We start from the raw sequence: 13,159 nt of genomic DNA, 5'->3' as shown, positions 1-13,159 counted from the left end.
TGGATGAGTGGGTGGATGAGTGGGTGGACAGATGTATGGATGGGTACGTGGATAGTTGTTCAGTCACTAAGGTGTGTCTGACTCTTTGCGACCCCATGGGCTGCAGCACACCAGGCTTCCCTGCCCTCCACTATATCCTAGAGTTTGCTCAAGTACATGGATATCTGCTGCTGCTGCTGCTGCTAAGTCGCTTCAGTCGTGTCCAACTCAGTGCAACCCCATAGACAGCAGCCCATCAGGCTCCCCCATCCCCGGGATTCTCCAGGCAAGAATACTGGAGTGGGTTGCCATTTCCTTCTCCAATGCACGAAAGTGAAAAGTGAAAGTGAAGTCGCTCAGTCGTGTCCGACTCTTCGCGACCCCATGGACTGCAGCCTACCAGGCTCCTCCATCCATGGGATTTTCCAGGCAAGAGTACTGGAGTGGGGTGCCATTGCCTTCTCCGACATGGATAGATGGGTGTGTAAATAGGTAGGTGGGTGGATGAATGGACAAATGAATGGATGGAGCAGAGGAAAGCTCTATATGGCATCAGGAAGATCTCGCAGAGGAGGAGACATTTGAGCATGGTCCTGAAGGGTGACGAGCAGTTTGCTCAACAGAGAGGAATAGAGACTAGGGGAATAGAGAAGAACAGAAGGAAGAAGGATGTGATATGGTTGAGAAATGGAGACACGGGGTCCCTGGGACATGGGAGTGAGGTCCCCACCGTCTCATTCAGTGAGTGGGTCCTGATTCTGCTCTGCACTCCAGGGCCACCCCCCCCAGGCTGCGGCCTCGGCTCAGACTCCCCAAGGCCATTGTGTCTCACACCGAAAAGCCCCCGTGAACCTGGAGTTATAAAGCAGATCTTTGCTGGCTGCACAAACACACTTTCCCCACTGAGGTTGAAAGATAATTTCTCTTTAATTGATTTTTTTACCACCACGAACAGTAAAGTAATATGAGAAAAAAAATCTACACTGCAATTTTTCTATTTGTGAAAACCGAAATTACACCTTGCAGACAATTCCCTCGGAGCGTGGACCCCTCCCTCCTCTTATTGTGTTTCCTGACTTTAAATGCAAGAAATCAGATATATGTATTTTTCAAAAGAGCTGAAAGTTTTGTGATTTGGGAAGGGGGCAAAGTGAAGAATAATTTCTCACATTACATGGGACGCAGTAGGGAGGGCACCTCTGCTAGAAAGAGATTTCTGTAAATACACGAGAAGGCGGTTCTGTTGACACCCATTCATCTGTCTATAAGATGCACAAGTGACAAACAGGATATGTTGTTTTAACACCAGACAATGAAGCTCCTCACTTTCCCCTGCTCGCCAGTGATGATGCTGCCAGATTCTTTTTGCAGGTTCTAGTGACGCCCCCCGCCCCCACTTTGAGCTCACAGGCCTCGCGGAAATAAACTTTCCCTTCAGAGCCTGGTTCCGAGCCAGAGAGGGATGTGGGTTCCCCATTCCATGAGAAATGGGGGCTCTAAAGCAATCCCACCAACACCAACCAGCTTTTCAGTGTCAGCCATAAAGACTGGCTGAGTGTGGGGATCTTGAAAGAAAAGATCAAACTTGCAGTCCAGCTCCCACTAAATTAACCTTGTGTGTGGCCCAGGGTCACAGTCCAGGAAGGCAAAGGCCACGTCTGTCTCGTTCAGGGGAAGCATCTTTGCTCCCGCTGAGATGAACGTTAGCCAGATGTCCTTAGAGGCTGACCGCAGCCCGAGCGAGCACCTGAGATGTAAACTTGGCATTCGGAAGGGCCGTGGGGCAGGCGCCTCGAGGCCTGACCTCTGCCCCACGGCCCTGACTGCGGCCAAGCCTCCGCAGCAGGTTGGGTGGGCGGCGGACTCGCTCTCACTGCACGTGTCTTGTGCTCCTTGCAGGTGTAGAGGCTGCAAGTCGGGTGGAGGGGGGCCCAGCTCCACCAGCCGTCCACCATGGTGGTGGCACACCCCACCGCCGCTGCCACTGCCGCCGCCACGCCCGCCGCCACCGTCACGGCCACCGTCGTGATGACCACGGCCACCATGGACCTGCGGGACTGGCTTTTCCTCTGCTACGGGCTCATCGCCTTCCTGACGGAGGTCATCGACAGCACCACGTGCCCCTCCGTGTGCCGCTGCGACAACGGCTTCATCTACTGCAACGACCGGGGGCTCACGTCCATCCCCGCCGACATCCCCGACGACGCCACCACCCTCTACCTGCAGAACAACCAGATCAACAACGCCGGCATCCCCCAGGACCTCAAGACCAAGGTCAACGTGCAGGTCATCTACCTGTACGAGAATGACCTGGATGAGTTCCCTGTCAACCTGCCCCGCTCCCTGCGGGAGCTGCACCTTCAGGACAACAACGTGCGCACCATCGCCCGGGACTCGCTGGCCCGCATCCCGCTGCTGGAGAAGCTGCACCTGGACGACAACTCCGTGTCCACCGTCAGCATCGAGGAGGACGCCTTCGCCGACAGCAAGCAGCTCAAGCTGCTCTTCCTGAGCAGGAACCACTTGAGCAGCATTCCCTCAGGGCTGCCCCGCACGCTGGAGGAGCTGCGGCTGGACGACAACCGCATCTCCACCATCCCGCTGCATGCCTTCAAGGGCCTCAGCAGCCTGCGGCGCCTGGTGCTGGACGGCAACCTGCTGGCCAACCAGCGCATCGCGGATGACACCTTCAGCCGCCTGCAGAACCTGACTGAGCTCTCGCTGGTGCGCAATTCGCTGGCCTCCCCGCCCCTCAACCTGCCCAGCGCCCGCCTGCAGAAGCTCTACCTGCAGGACAACGCCATCAGCCACGTGCCCTACAACACGCTGGCCAAGATGCGCGAGCTGGAGCGCCTGGACCTGTCCAACAACAACCTGACAACGCTGCCCCGCGGCCTGTTCGACGACCTGGAGAACCTAGCCCAGCTGCTGCTCCGGAATAACCCCTGGTTCTGCGGCTGCAACCTCCTGTGGCTGCGGGACTGGGTGAAGGCGCGGGCGGCCGTGGTCAACGTGCGCGGTCTCATGTGCCAGGGCCCCGAGAAGGTCCGGGGCATGGCCATCAAGGACATCACCAGCGAGATGGACGAGTGCTTCGAGGCGGGGGCGCAGGGCAGTGCAGTAAACACCGCCGCCAAGACCACACACGCCAGTGACCACGCCTCTGTCACCACGCCCCAGGGCTCTCTCTTCACCCTCAAGGCCAAGAGGCCGGGGCTGCACCTCCCTGACTCCAACCTCGACTACCCCATGGCCACAGGCGATAGCGCCAAGACCCTGGCCATCCACGTGAAGCCCCTGACGGCGGACTCCATCCGCATCACGTGGAAGGCCACTCTGCCCGCCTCTTCCTTCCGGCTTAGCTGGCTGCGCCTGGGCCACAGCCCAGCCGTGGGCTCCATCACGGAGACCCTGGTGCAGGGCGACAAGACAGAGTACCTGCTGACGGCCCTGGAGCCCAAGTCCACCTACATCATCTGCATGGTCACCATGGAGACCGGCAACACCTATGTGGCTGACGAGACGCCCGTGTGCGCCAAGGCGGAGACGGCCGACAGCTCCGGCCCCACCACCACCCTCAACCAGGAGCAGAATGCAGACCCCATGGCAGGCCTGCCCCTGGCGGGCATCATCGGTGGCGCTGTGGCCCTCGTCTTCCTCTTCCTGGTCCTCGGGGCCATCTGCTGGTACGTGCACCGGGCCAGTGAGCTGCTGACCCGGGAACGGGCCTACAACCGGGGCAACCGGAAAAAGGACGACTATATGGAGTCAGGGACCAAGAAGGATAACTCCATCTTGGAGATCCGCGGCCCTGGGTTGCAGATGCTGCCCATCAACCCTTACCGCGCCAAAGAGGAGTATGTGGTCCACACCATCTTCCCCTCCAACGGCAGCAGCCTCTGCAAGGGCACACACACCATCGGCTACGGCACCACGCGGGGCTATCGTGACGGGGGCATCCCCGACATAGACTACTCCTACACCTGAGGCAGCGCCCCTCCCCTGCCTCCCGGCGTGGCCACCGCGGGGGCTGTGACCAGCTGGCTGCCATCCGACGGGAACAAGGCAAAGAAACTCCACGCTGACTTTCCCGGCGGAAAGCAGAGTTTGGGGAGGGTTGACAGTTTTGTAGAACACAACAGTGGAAAAAAAAAAAAATTTTTTTTTTTTTTTTAATGAATAGAAGGCAGGAGGGAGGTTTGACGTTGCTGAAGACATAATTTATACCAAATTATGCCAGGTGGGGAGGGAAAAACTAAAAATAATATGGCAGGAAGGGTTGGGTCGGGGCTTTTTTTTCTTCCCCCTGAGCTGGGAAGAGACTACCTGCGCGTCTCACGCTCCGCGCAGGGCCGTCACAGAGGAGCCGTTTCAGAAGCCACCGGCACAAAGCCCTCACACAGCCCTCGCGGCCGGCTGCTCACTGGAGACGACATGATGGAAGGTTTTCAGGCTTCTCACAAAGGAGAGGGGAAGAAAAGGCTCTTTTGCTGTGGAGATATTGTCCTGAAATCTCTTCCCTGGTTCTTTCCATGCCATTTTCCCTTACAGATTGGCAGAAAAGAGCGCGTCTTTCATGGCACTCTTTGAACAACGGTGTAGTCGATTAAAAAGCAAACTTTCTTTTTCCTATACTGGAGCCCTCCTCAGTTCCATGCAGCATAGGATCACGGGAGTGCCATGGAAGCTGTGGCTTTCCCAGCCACCTGGAGGGGCGTCTCTCTCCCCGTCTATCTCTGTATACAGATGGGTAGACAAAGCCGCATATAGTCCTTACAGTCCTGCTTGGGTCAGTTCGTGCAATGTCCTTAGACAACAGAGTCGCGAAGATGTTGCTTTCTCCTAGAAACCATTGAGTAAGTAGACTGTGTTGGGGATGAGAGCGGGGTGGGGGACAGTGCCGTTCCTAAAGGCGGAGGCATGTCTGTCCTGGCCGGGTGGCTGGGGAGACCCTGGGCAAGGGGTGTTTTCAGCTCAGTCCTGTCTCAGGGTGGCCGGAGCCGGATGGAGCTCCTTTCTGATGTCGAGAAGAGCTTTCTTTGACCACCAGTGCCCTCATCTCTCTCCTCCTGCACCTCCGATGCAGGCATATCAAGAGCTACTTTGTGTGCAATGTGCTTCCTCCAGGACAGGTAATTGGTGCAGGGACTTTTTTTTTTTTTTTCCAAATATCAGCTGATTAGACCTAATGGTTTCCATGGCTGCTCAAACAAAGCCCAGAAAAAGACATGACAATTCTCAGAAAAGCCCTAGGAGACAGCAACCCAAGCCCCCCCTCCCCCGCAAGAATATAGAACACACTCAGCCATGCCCACCCCTGGGTCTCTGCTCTGGAGAAGGAAGGCCAGATCTCTCTAAAAATGCCAGCCTCCAAAAGGGGACTGACCGGAGCCCTCAGAAAAGTTGAGATTTTTTTTTCCCCTCCCTTTGGAATCAATGCTACCATCATTCATCAACTGACAGCGCTGTTTGGCGAGCCATGAGATTAAAACGATGATGAAATAATGACAGCAAATCTGGAAAGAAGAGAGGAGAGGCACCTGGGGTTCTGATGTCCACGGTGTTCCAGCACTCGGGGAGCTGGGGTCACTGTCTGTCAAGGTGCCAGCTGTCCTGCACCCAGGAAGGGCGATATCAAAGGAGAGGCGCTGGCCTGAGGGCAGGGAGGATGAGAAGGGGTCCAGCGCCTGGCCGTGGCGTTTTCAAAAGACCTCGGCTGCTCTGACAAAAGCCAAAGGCAGGAAGAGGAAGACAAACAGCAGTCACAGGGCTGCAGTGACAGGCCCAGGGCCCAGCCGCTCGCCCGACATGAAAAGATGCTGCTGGCCCCTCAGCGTAGAGGCCGGTGTTGAAAGGAATGGACACAACGGCCGCGTGAGTGAGGTGGACAAGAGGCGCGGCTCTCATCGCCCGGCGGGGTGGATGGTCTCACTGAGCGGGGATCCTCGACCCCCAGCTTGAGGGAGAGGCCGAGGGTCATTGACACATTTCATTCTAGACTTGAGCTTTTTCCCTTTTCCCACCTGAAGCGTTTTCTCCTATGATGAAGTCAGGAGAGAAATGCTTCCGAGCCTCAATCTCAAATCTGGCTGAAGGTCTCCCCACCTCCCCCACCGCCACCCCAGACACAGGCCCCTTCCCTGTGGCTCAGGGAGGGGCAGAGGGGCGCCCCCCACCCCCAGCAGTGTCCAGGAGGAGAAGGGGCACTGGCCAGGGGTCAGAAGTTCAAGGTCTCTGCTGTTCCCTGAATGCGGTCTCCCTAAGGGCACCACTCCAGTCTCTGGCCAGTGTGCCAGGAACCCTGGGTCCCAGCCTCCCCGCTGCCAACCCCCCACCCCAGCCACCAACGTGCTAGGTCCCCTACATAGGGGTCACTCTACATAGGTCCTCCTTTCCCCAAGCCAAGTGAGAGGTCAGATCATCCCCTTAGAGGCTGGGTGGGAAGGCATTTGGGGAACCTACACAGCAAGGATACGGGGGGACCCGGCAGCTCTGAGAGCCTGCCTGTGCCAGCAGCGCCCTCCAGGCCAGGGATGACCAGGAGGGATGACCACCCTCCTCCTCCCGCAAAGCAGGCCCAGGCCCCCCGCCCCGCCCAGGCCTGAGGACATATCAGTCTCCTCATGCCAGCTCTTGCACTAAGGGGCATGGGCCCCACCTCACACCGAGGGGAACCCAGGTCCCTGCTGCAGGCATCCTCCTGCCGGTGTAAAAGTGCTGGAGACAGTGGAGACTCAGCCCAGCCAGGCCCCACGGGCCTCCTCTCATCTTTTTTCAGCATCCCAACATCTCTCCAGAGCCCCTTCTAAGAACAAGCCTCCAAATGTCAGCTGTCTCCCAGCCCCCCAGACCAGGGATGGGGCCCTGAAGCCAGGTCCACTCTGAAACCCCATCCCCTCCTGCTCCAGGCCCCCAGAGCCAGCCAGGTAACCTAAGGAGAAAGGGTGTGCCAGGGCGCCCAGCCTCCTCCAGCCCCTAGAAGCATGTGAGGACACAGGGCCTGGGCCACCACTTCCGTCTAGAATCTCCCTCTTGTGGGCGGCCCAGCTGACCTTTGCAGCCTCTTAACTAGCCAGAACAAACCTCCGTGGCCTCAGCGCGGATGAGTGCATCTCGTGGTATTTAAGGCAAGTTTCAAGTTTAAAAAAAAAAAGCCCATGACACTTCTTTGGTTAAGCAGTTTACCCTTCGTGGTAATTAGATGTAGTGATTGGAATCTCTTTTCTATTACATGGCAATTTTCCTTTAAATTTCCCCTAAAAAAAAGGAAAGAGAGAAGGCAAGGCAAGCAGGCAGAGGGGCCAGGAGAGTCAGGCGAGTCATTTGCATTTTGCGAATGAGGCCTCTTGTAAGCTCAGCTCAGGCGTGGGCCCCAACGTATGGAATGCTTAAGAGATTACTAAGAATAAAATCTATTAATTAGTCATACTCAATTCCGCAGACATGATGTGCATCAAAAGCTCCTTTTCTTCTCTCTTCCCACGGCCTCACGCGGAAGCCTCCATCTTCTCTAAGTTGGCTCCTGCGTCCTGGACCGCCTCCCACTAACATGGCAGCTGCGTGGCCAACCAGGGGGCCTCTGGGTTTTGGGGGCAGGAGATGGGGTGCTGGCTCCTTCCCGCTTTGGGTGACACTGGCAGGGGAGCTGACGGTGGCTGGGAAGATGGCACGACTGGGGGGCCCAGGCTTCTGCCCGCTAAGTCCAAAGCCCAGGGCTGCCTATGCCTCTTCCTTCCTCGATGGGCACCAAGCTCCCTCCTCCCCCAGTCCCCTACGGGTCCCGGGAGGCCCAACTGCCCCAGCAAGGAGCAGAGCACGGAGACAGGGGGTGTCTCCAGGGAGGGGCAGGGAAAGCTGGTTTTGCGAATCCACAGGCTCTGTTTCCCCTTCTGTAAAGCAGGGGTGGGCTGAGGCCGGGTCTGGCTCCACCCAGAAAAGCTGGGTGCGCCACGGGCCGAATAGAGGTGCCCACCCCCCCTCAACCCCCGGCTGCTGACTCTGGAAGGTTCTAGTTGGCCCGTGGCAGGTGATGGAGGCCCAGAGTGAGAGGGACTGGCCAGGTGAGGGATCCTGGGGGGCTGAGGGGGCTGACTGGGGCCTCGAGAAGGGAAGGGGCCGGGCAACACGCCGAGACTGCGTCTGAGCCTCCTCCTTCACCCCCTCAGAGCTGCGGAGCGAGGGGAGGACACCGCCACCCCCCTCCAATGGCAGCTCAAGTCCCAAAGCCAACCCCCTCCAGAAATCTGTTTCCTGCTGAACGTGCCAGGGAGGACGGGGCTTCTGAGCCTCACGCTTATGAAAAATACAACAAGAAAAATTGGATGCCGCAGACAGGGAGCAATGGAGCTGAGAAGGCAGCCGGGGGAGAGCTGGGGCACTTGCAGGAAGGCGGGGCCTCAGGGCGCACAGTGGCTGAAGCCCCCTGAGGGCCGGACTGCGCTCTCAGGGGCTCAGGCGGGGTCAGCTGTACACCCATACCCCCCCACACTCAGATCAGTGCAGGTGATGGGCAGCGGATGCCTGGCACTGGATCTGCGCCAGGGTGAATGCTAACAAGCCATTCACAGCCCTGCTCAAGCCTTCCAGAATGCAGGCAGAGGAGGCATCTTTTTTCTTAAGGAGGGATAAAAAGGCTCAAAAATGCAAATCATTACCATTTACAACCAACCGAGTCTGCTAAATTGATTAGGAGAGATTAAACTCCTCGGAGGTGAAGAGAAAGGGGGATTTTTCGCATTTTATGAACCTGCTCCCAGTGGCCGTAGGCAGAGCAGAGGTTGGCTGGGCCTGGCTCGCAGGGAGCTGGGGATCTCTGAAGGCTGGCCCCACGCCTGCTCCAGAGCTCGGGATACGCTGAGGTGCACGAAGCCTGGCCTCAAGTCTGGAGGGAAAAGCAGATTTGCTTCCATCAAGTGCCGTGCACAGCCTCTGGGATGGGATGGGGGGCTGTCTTGGCCCCCAGCAGAGACTCTGCATGCCCCCACCACCCTCCAGATCCCATCTGCCTTCAGGGTGAAAAGCTAGGGGATGTGGCTGGACCAGTCCCTTCGTGAGCAGGACTCTAAAGCCATGAGCCTTTCTGCTTCCTTTCTGTTCCAGGGTGGGTCTGTCTCTGATCCCTTCCCTGCAGCCAGTGAAGGGGAAGTGGAGCCAATTGTTGAGAGAACTGAAGGTCAGGGAAGAGAGAGCTGGCCCAGCAGAGAGAGGCAGTGAGCTCTCTGTCACTGGGAGCATTCAAGCACTTGATGGGGGAGGTGGCAGGTATTTTCCTGCCTATACCAATGCCTGGTTCTTGGACGAGAAGATCTCGGTTCCTACTCTTACTTTACCATCCCTGAGGATCGTGTAAGGAAGATATCGTGAGATTGCTCAAAACGACCAGTGTCCCCTGAAAATCGCAGGTCACCGCTATCCCACAGCCAGGCCGCCTAGCCGCGGCAGAGGGCCGCTTTGCCACCAGACAGCCTGCAGAATCCCCATTCTCAGTGTCTAAGAGGCACCAGGAGAGGAAGTCCAGACACGTGCCACCCCGTCTAGGAGTCAGGAGCACAGAGGGTGACCCGCCACCTGGGCTGGCTCTCCTGGGGCCTCTAGGGGGGTCCTCTCCCAGGCACTGCAGCTCCCATTGCAGGCCGCCTCTGGCGTCCTCAGAGCTGGGACCCTTCCCCCCCACCCCACCCCACTCCTCCCCGAGCTCCCGCAGTCAACCCACTGGCTGTTCCCCCAACAACATTCGAGGCTGCCGGCTCAGTGCCTCCGTCCCAGCCAGGTTGACGGCTGCCTGGGGCGCTTTTCACTCTCCATTTTTAAGCATTTACCATTTCTTTTGAAATGTTCTAAGTAGTTGCCTGAAATACCCACATTTGCTTCTTTAAAAACACTCAAGAAGATTCCCTTGGCTCTTGATTTTCCCTCCCTTTCCTTCCTCCCTCCCTTTGCATTTTTAATACACTGTTTTTCTCTAGTTTCAGAAATTCTATTATCGTTGGGGCCAGGCCCATTTTCTCACATTAATGTGATTTGCAGGATTGTCCAAACTGCCCCCCCTCCAGTTTTGCAGGGGCAAAGCCCGCCTTTGCCCAGGTCCCCTCTGAGGGCATTGTGCCCAGGGCAGGCAGGTCTTCACCCGGAGCAGTTGATGCCTTGCTCCTCATGGGAGAGCCTGCCTGGCCAGGGGCTTCTTGAGACCACTGTCACTGCCCACCACCCCGTTTCTTGTACTGAGAGGGCAGTGTGGACATACGAGGGCACTGGGGGTCCTGTGGGGGGCGGATGGCCTGGCCCCCACTTCCTGGCAGAGCCAGTCTCTGAGGCACTGAGGCCATCAGAGCCACCCTGGTGCCATGGCCCCTGCCACACCCACACCCACACCCACACCCACCCATGCTGCCCTCACACCTAAAAGCCTGAATGTCCAAGCCCAGGGCGTCCTTGTGGGAAGGTCTTTGCTGTCACTGCCCCTAAATCTCTTTTATGGCTGTCAGGGTGGACGGCCACTCAGGCAAGATACCAGGTCCCCGCGTTCCTCCATGCGGGGTCACCGAGGCCCAGGACAGCGCCTGACACGCAGGGGTGTCCCTCACCTCCTCCTCCATCCTCGCGAGTCCCTGCGGTTCAGTGCAAAGGGCCTGGCGGGCGCGATGGAAACAGCCTTCCTCTCCTCCTGCACCCACGCCGCTGGCAGCCTTAGTGGGGCTCCTCCTCCCTGAAAATCGCACTCCACCCTCCCTCGGACCCAGCGATCAGCAGCTGCGAGCCTGTTGGGGAAATCCAGCCACTGGTGAGATCCAGCTGCCTGCCTGGGGTACCCGGTTCCCCCTCTCTGAGCCAAGCCACAGGTGGCTGATGAGGAGGGCAGAGAACTGGGTGTCCCGCCTTGTCTGACACTCCCCTCAAGAGTCCCTACATCCAAGCCGCCCACCTGGAGGACTCAACCGGGCTCTCCTCAAGACAGAGGAAAACAAATGCAACCCAAGCCAGCGATGAAAGACACAGCAGGGCTGCCACTTGCTCATCTCTGGGAAGTCAGTGGTCTAGGGCGCTTTTCAGTGCCCTGTGCGGAGGACACACCTGCAGAGGGTCCCAGAGACCACCCACCTCCGGCTGGTCCCGTTTCCAAAAGGTTCTGGGAACCCAGGAAGAAGACACACAAGACCCTGGACCCAGCTTAGATTTTTTTTTTTTTAACCCAGCCCACCACACCACCCGCCCGCCGGCCAGCAGCCTCAGCTGAGAAGCCCACCCAGCGTCCAGGAGACACTGAGAGCCGTGGGGAGGAAGCAGAAGTGCCCAGCGTTAGAGGTTTGCCATCTGCGAGGCAGAGAAGGGGGGAGATGGTGTGAGAAGCTGGGGACGGCTGTGGGGCTGCAAACACGGGTGAGCCAGAGAGACGGGTGCCGTTGTGCAACTCTGCTGGCTGGGGCGGGTGCCCCCTCATTACGAATGTCCCCAGGCAGGTGTGAACAGGGACAGGAAGGAGAAGAGTAAACTAAGGAAACCCCATGTGTAAGCCCTGCAGAGCAAATGTTTTTAAGAGCCATCAACTGCAATCTCCCCTCCCGATGTTCAAAGGTTACCGCATCTCATGAGGTGTGGTGTGATAAAGCACTGGCGGGGTTGGAAGGGTGGCCAGGGGGACTCAGCAGAATCCCTCCCCCACAGCCTGGGGAGGAAGAGAGCAGGGAGGGGTCCTTGGGCAGAGCGTGGTGAACGGAGCGGGTCCCTGCCACAGAAGGCAGATGCCTGGCCAGCCCACGGCCCAGGGAGGGCAGGGCTGCGACCAAGGTCCCTTCTGCCATCTGAGAGACCCCGGCTGGGGCACCCCCACTTCCCTTGAGCCCCTGCACTTCCCCCCCTGCAGAATCAGCCCCTGGCCACCCCATCTTCTCCATTTTCCTCCGAAGGGCAGAGTAGTCTCGGGGGTCTGAGTGGTGGGACCGCTCCCGCTGCTGCCTGCTGCCGTCTGACTCCTGGCTGGCTGACCCAGCCTGGCCCCGGGGCCCACCTGCCCCACTCCCAGCCTCACCACTGGACACGCAAACACCCACCACAATGACAACACAAACCAAAGTGCACTGCGAACCGCCCTTGGGCCTCCTTCCTGTAGGTGCCTTGAAACTTCAATGTTGAGATGAATGTGATGAACTTATTTGGTCCTATTTTCTGTTTGTCTCTTTTCATATAAAATGTCCAAGTCCACTTTCCTTGTCCTTTTCTTGAAATAAATAGAAAGATTTAACTTTTACAGGCCTCTCGGCTGCTGACTCCCAGCTTGGTGGCCCAGCGTGCCCGGGGCCAGGATCTGTCGCTCACGGGGTCTCGGTTGCCCACACCCCCTCCCCAGGCTGCCCTCCGAGGGTCAGCCCGGCTGTCGGGGCCCACTGGCACAGAGGTGGTGGTTGGGCGGGAAGGAGACTCTGGGTTAGTACGTTCCCCGGGCACCACCGGAACCAAAATAGTGATTCTGCTACAGGACAGAGAAGGGACGTCTGACCCTACCCCGTGGGCCCCGGGGAAGGCGACTGCCAGTTAAAGGCCAATTCCAAGAGGGTTTTCACGAGGAGACGTATTAATAGGAGCCATGGATTATCTTGTAAGAGGCTCCAGCAGCCATGTGGGTGCCCAGATAAGCCTAGAACTGCTCGGGCGCTGGGGACACGGCTGTCCCTCCGCTGGCCCGGGTCCCCCCACCCCCAACACCCTTTATCCCCGAGATGCACCGGCCGCATTCACGACTCTGCAGGCCTACTCTGATATCTCACACCCCAAAGGGGGGGAAAAGAAAAAAACTATTTTCCGTGAGAACAATAGCAGTTTCTGCTAAATTTAACATAAAATAAGAGCTCATTACTTCTGCCTTAGATCTGATTCCACATCTGGAAACGGGTTAATGAGCTTTTTTCCTTATATTCCAAGGAAGCAAGGTTATTTCTGGATGTGCCTTGCTGGCAGGTGGCCTGGCTGGGGTGACATGGGGTGCTCTGACTCTGTAGGTGCCCTTCCCCCCCACCCTCTTAGTCCTCATTGCTGGCCCCCTGGGTGGGGTGGGGGGCACCCCAGAGACTGTGGGCTTTGGAGAAAGGACAAACGGCTTCCCTGACCTGGTTCCTAGGGCCCACCCAGCACACAGGGGTTTCTCAGGAGGGCTGCCTGTTCCTCCTTCACCTGAGACTCGTCTTTA

At 57.8% G+C, this 13,159-nt stretch overlaps 2 protein-coding genes across 16 annotated transcripts in view; one reads left to right on the top strand and one right to left on the bottom strand.

Annotated features, from left to right (window-relative positions):
• Window positions 1–7,419, top strand: part of FLRT1 (fibronectin leucine rich transmembrane protein 1) — a 46,975-nt gene extending 39,556 nt beyond the window's left edge. Inside the window, exon 4 of the mRNA XM_081532741.1 lies at window positions 1,879–7,419. Within this exon, the coding sequence (XP_081388867.1) occupies window positions 1,933–3,966 (2,034 nt within the window). The 5' untranslated portion in view covers window positions 1,879–1,932 and the 3' untranslated portion in view covers window positions 3,967–7,419. The remainder of the gene's footprint in view (window positions 1–1,878) is intronic.
• MACROD1 (mono-ADP ribosylhydrolase 1) overlaps window positions 1–13,159 on the bottom strand; it is a 152,673-nt gene that overhangs the window by 106,312 nt on the left and 33,202 nt on the right. Inside the window, exons 6-9 of one of the 15 annotated variants that reach the window (XR_014066318.1) lie at window positions 12,045–12,193; window positions 10,563–10,736; window positions 5,520–5,700; window positions 4,137–4,402 (exon numbers count right to left, since the gene is read on the bottom strand). The exons of 13 other annotated variants lie outside the window; for them this stretch is intronic. The gene's annotated coding sequence lies outside the window, so the exon portion shown is untranslated. Of the gene's footprint in view, window positions 1–4,136; window positions 4,403–5,519; window positions 5,701–7,146; window positions 8,861–10,562; window positions 10,737–12,044; window positions 12,194–13,159 lie in introns of those variants that run through there. One more of the 15 variants, XR_014066317.1, reaches the window with a different exon arrangement.

Source organism: Giraffa tippelskirchi, chromosome 10 (assembly GCF_054371585.1).
Source record: "Giraffa tippelskirchi isolate mGirTip1 chromosome 10, T2T-mGirTip1v1.2.pri, whole genome shotgun sequence".
Lineage (NCBI taxonomy): Eukaryota > Metazoa > Chordata > Mammalia > Artiodactyla > Giraffidae > Giraffa > Giraffa tippelskirchi.
This window is presented reverse-complemented; position numbering and strand designations above follow the sequence as displayed.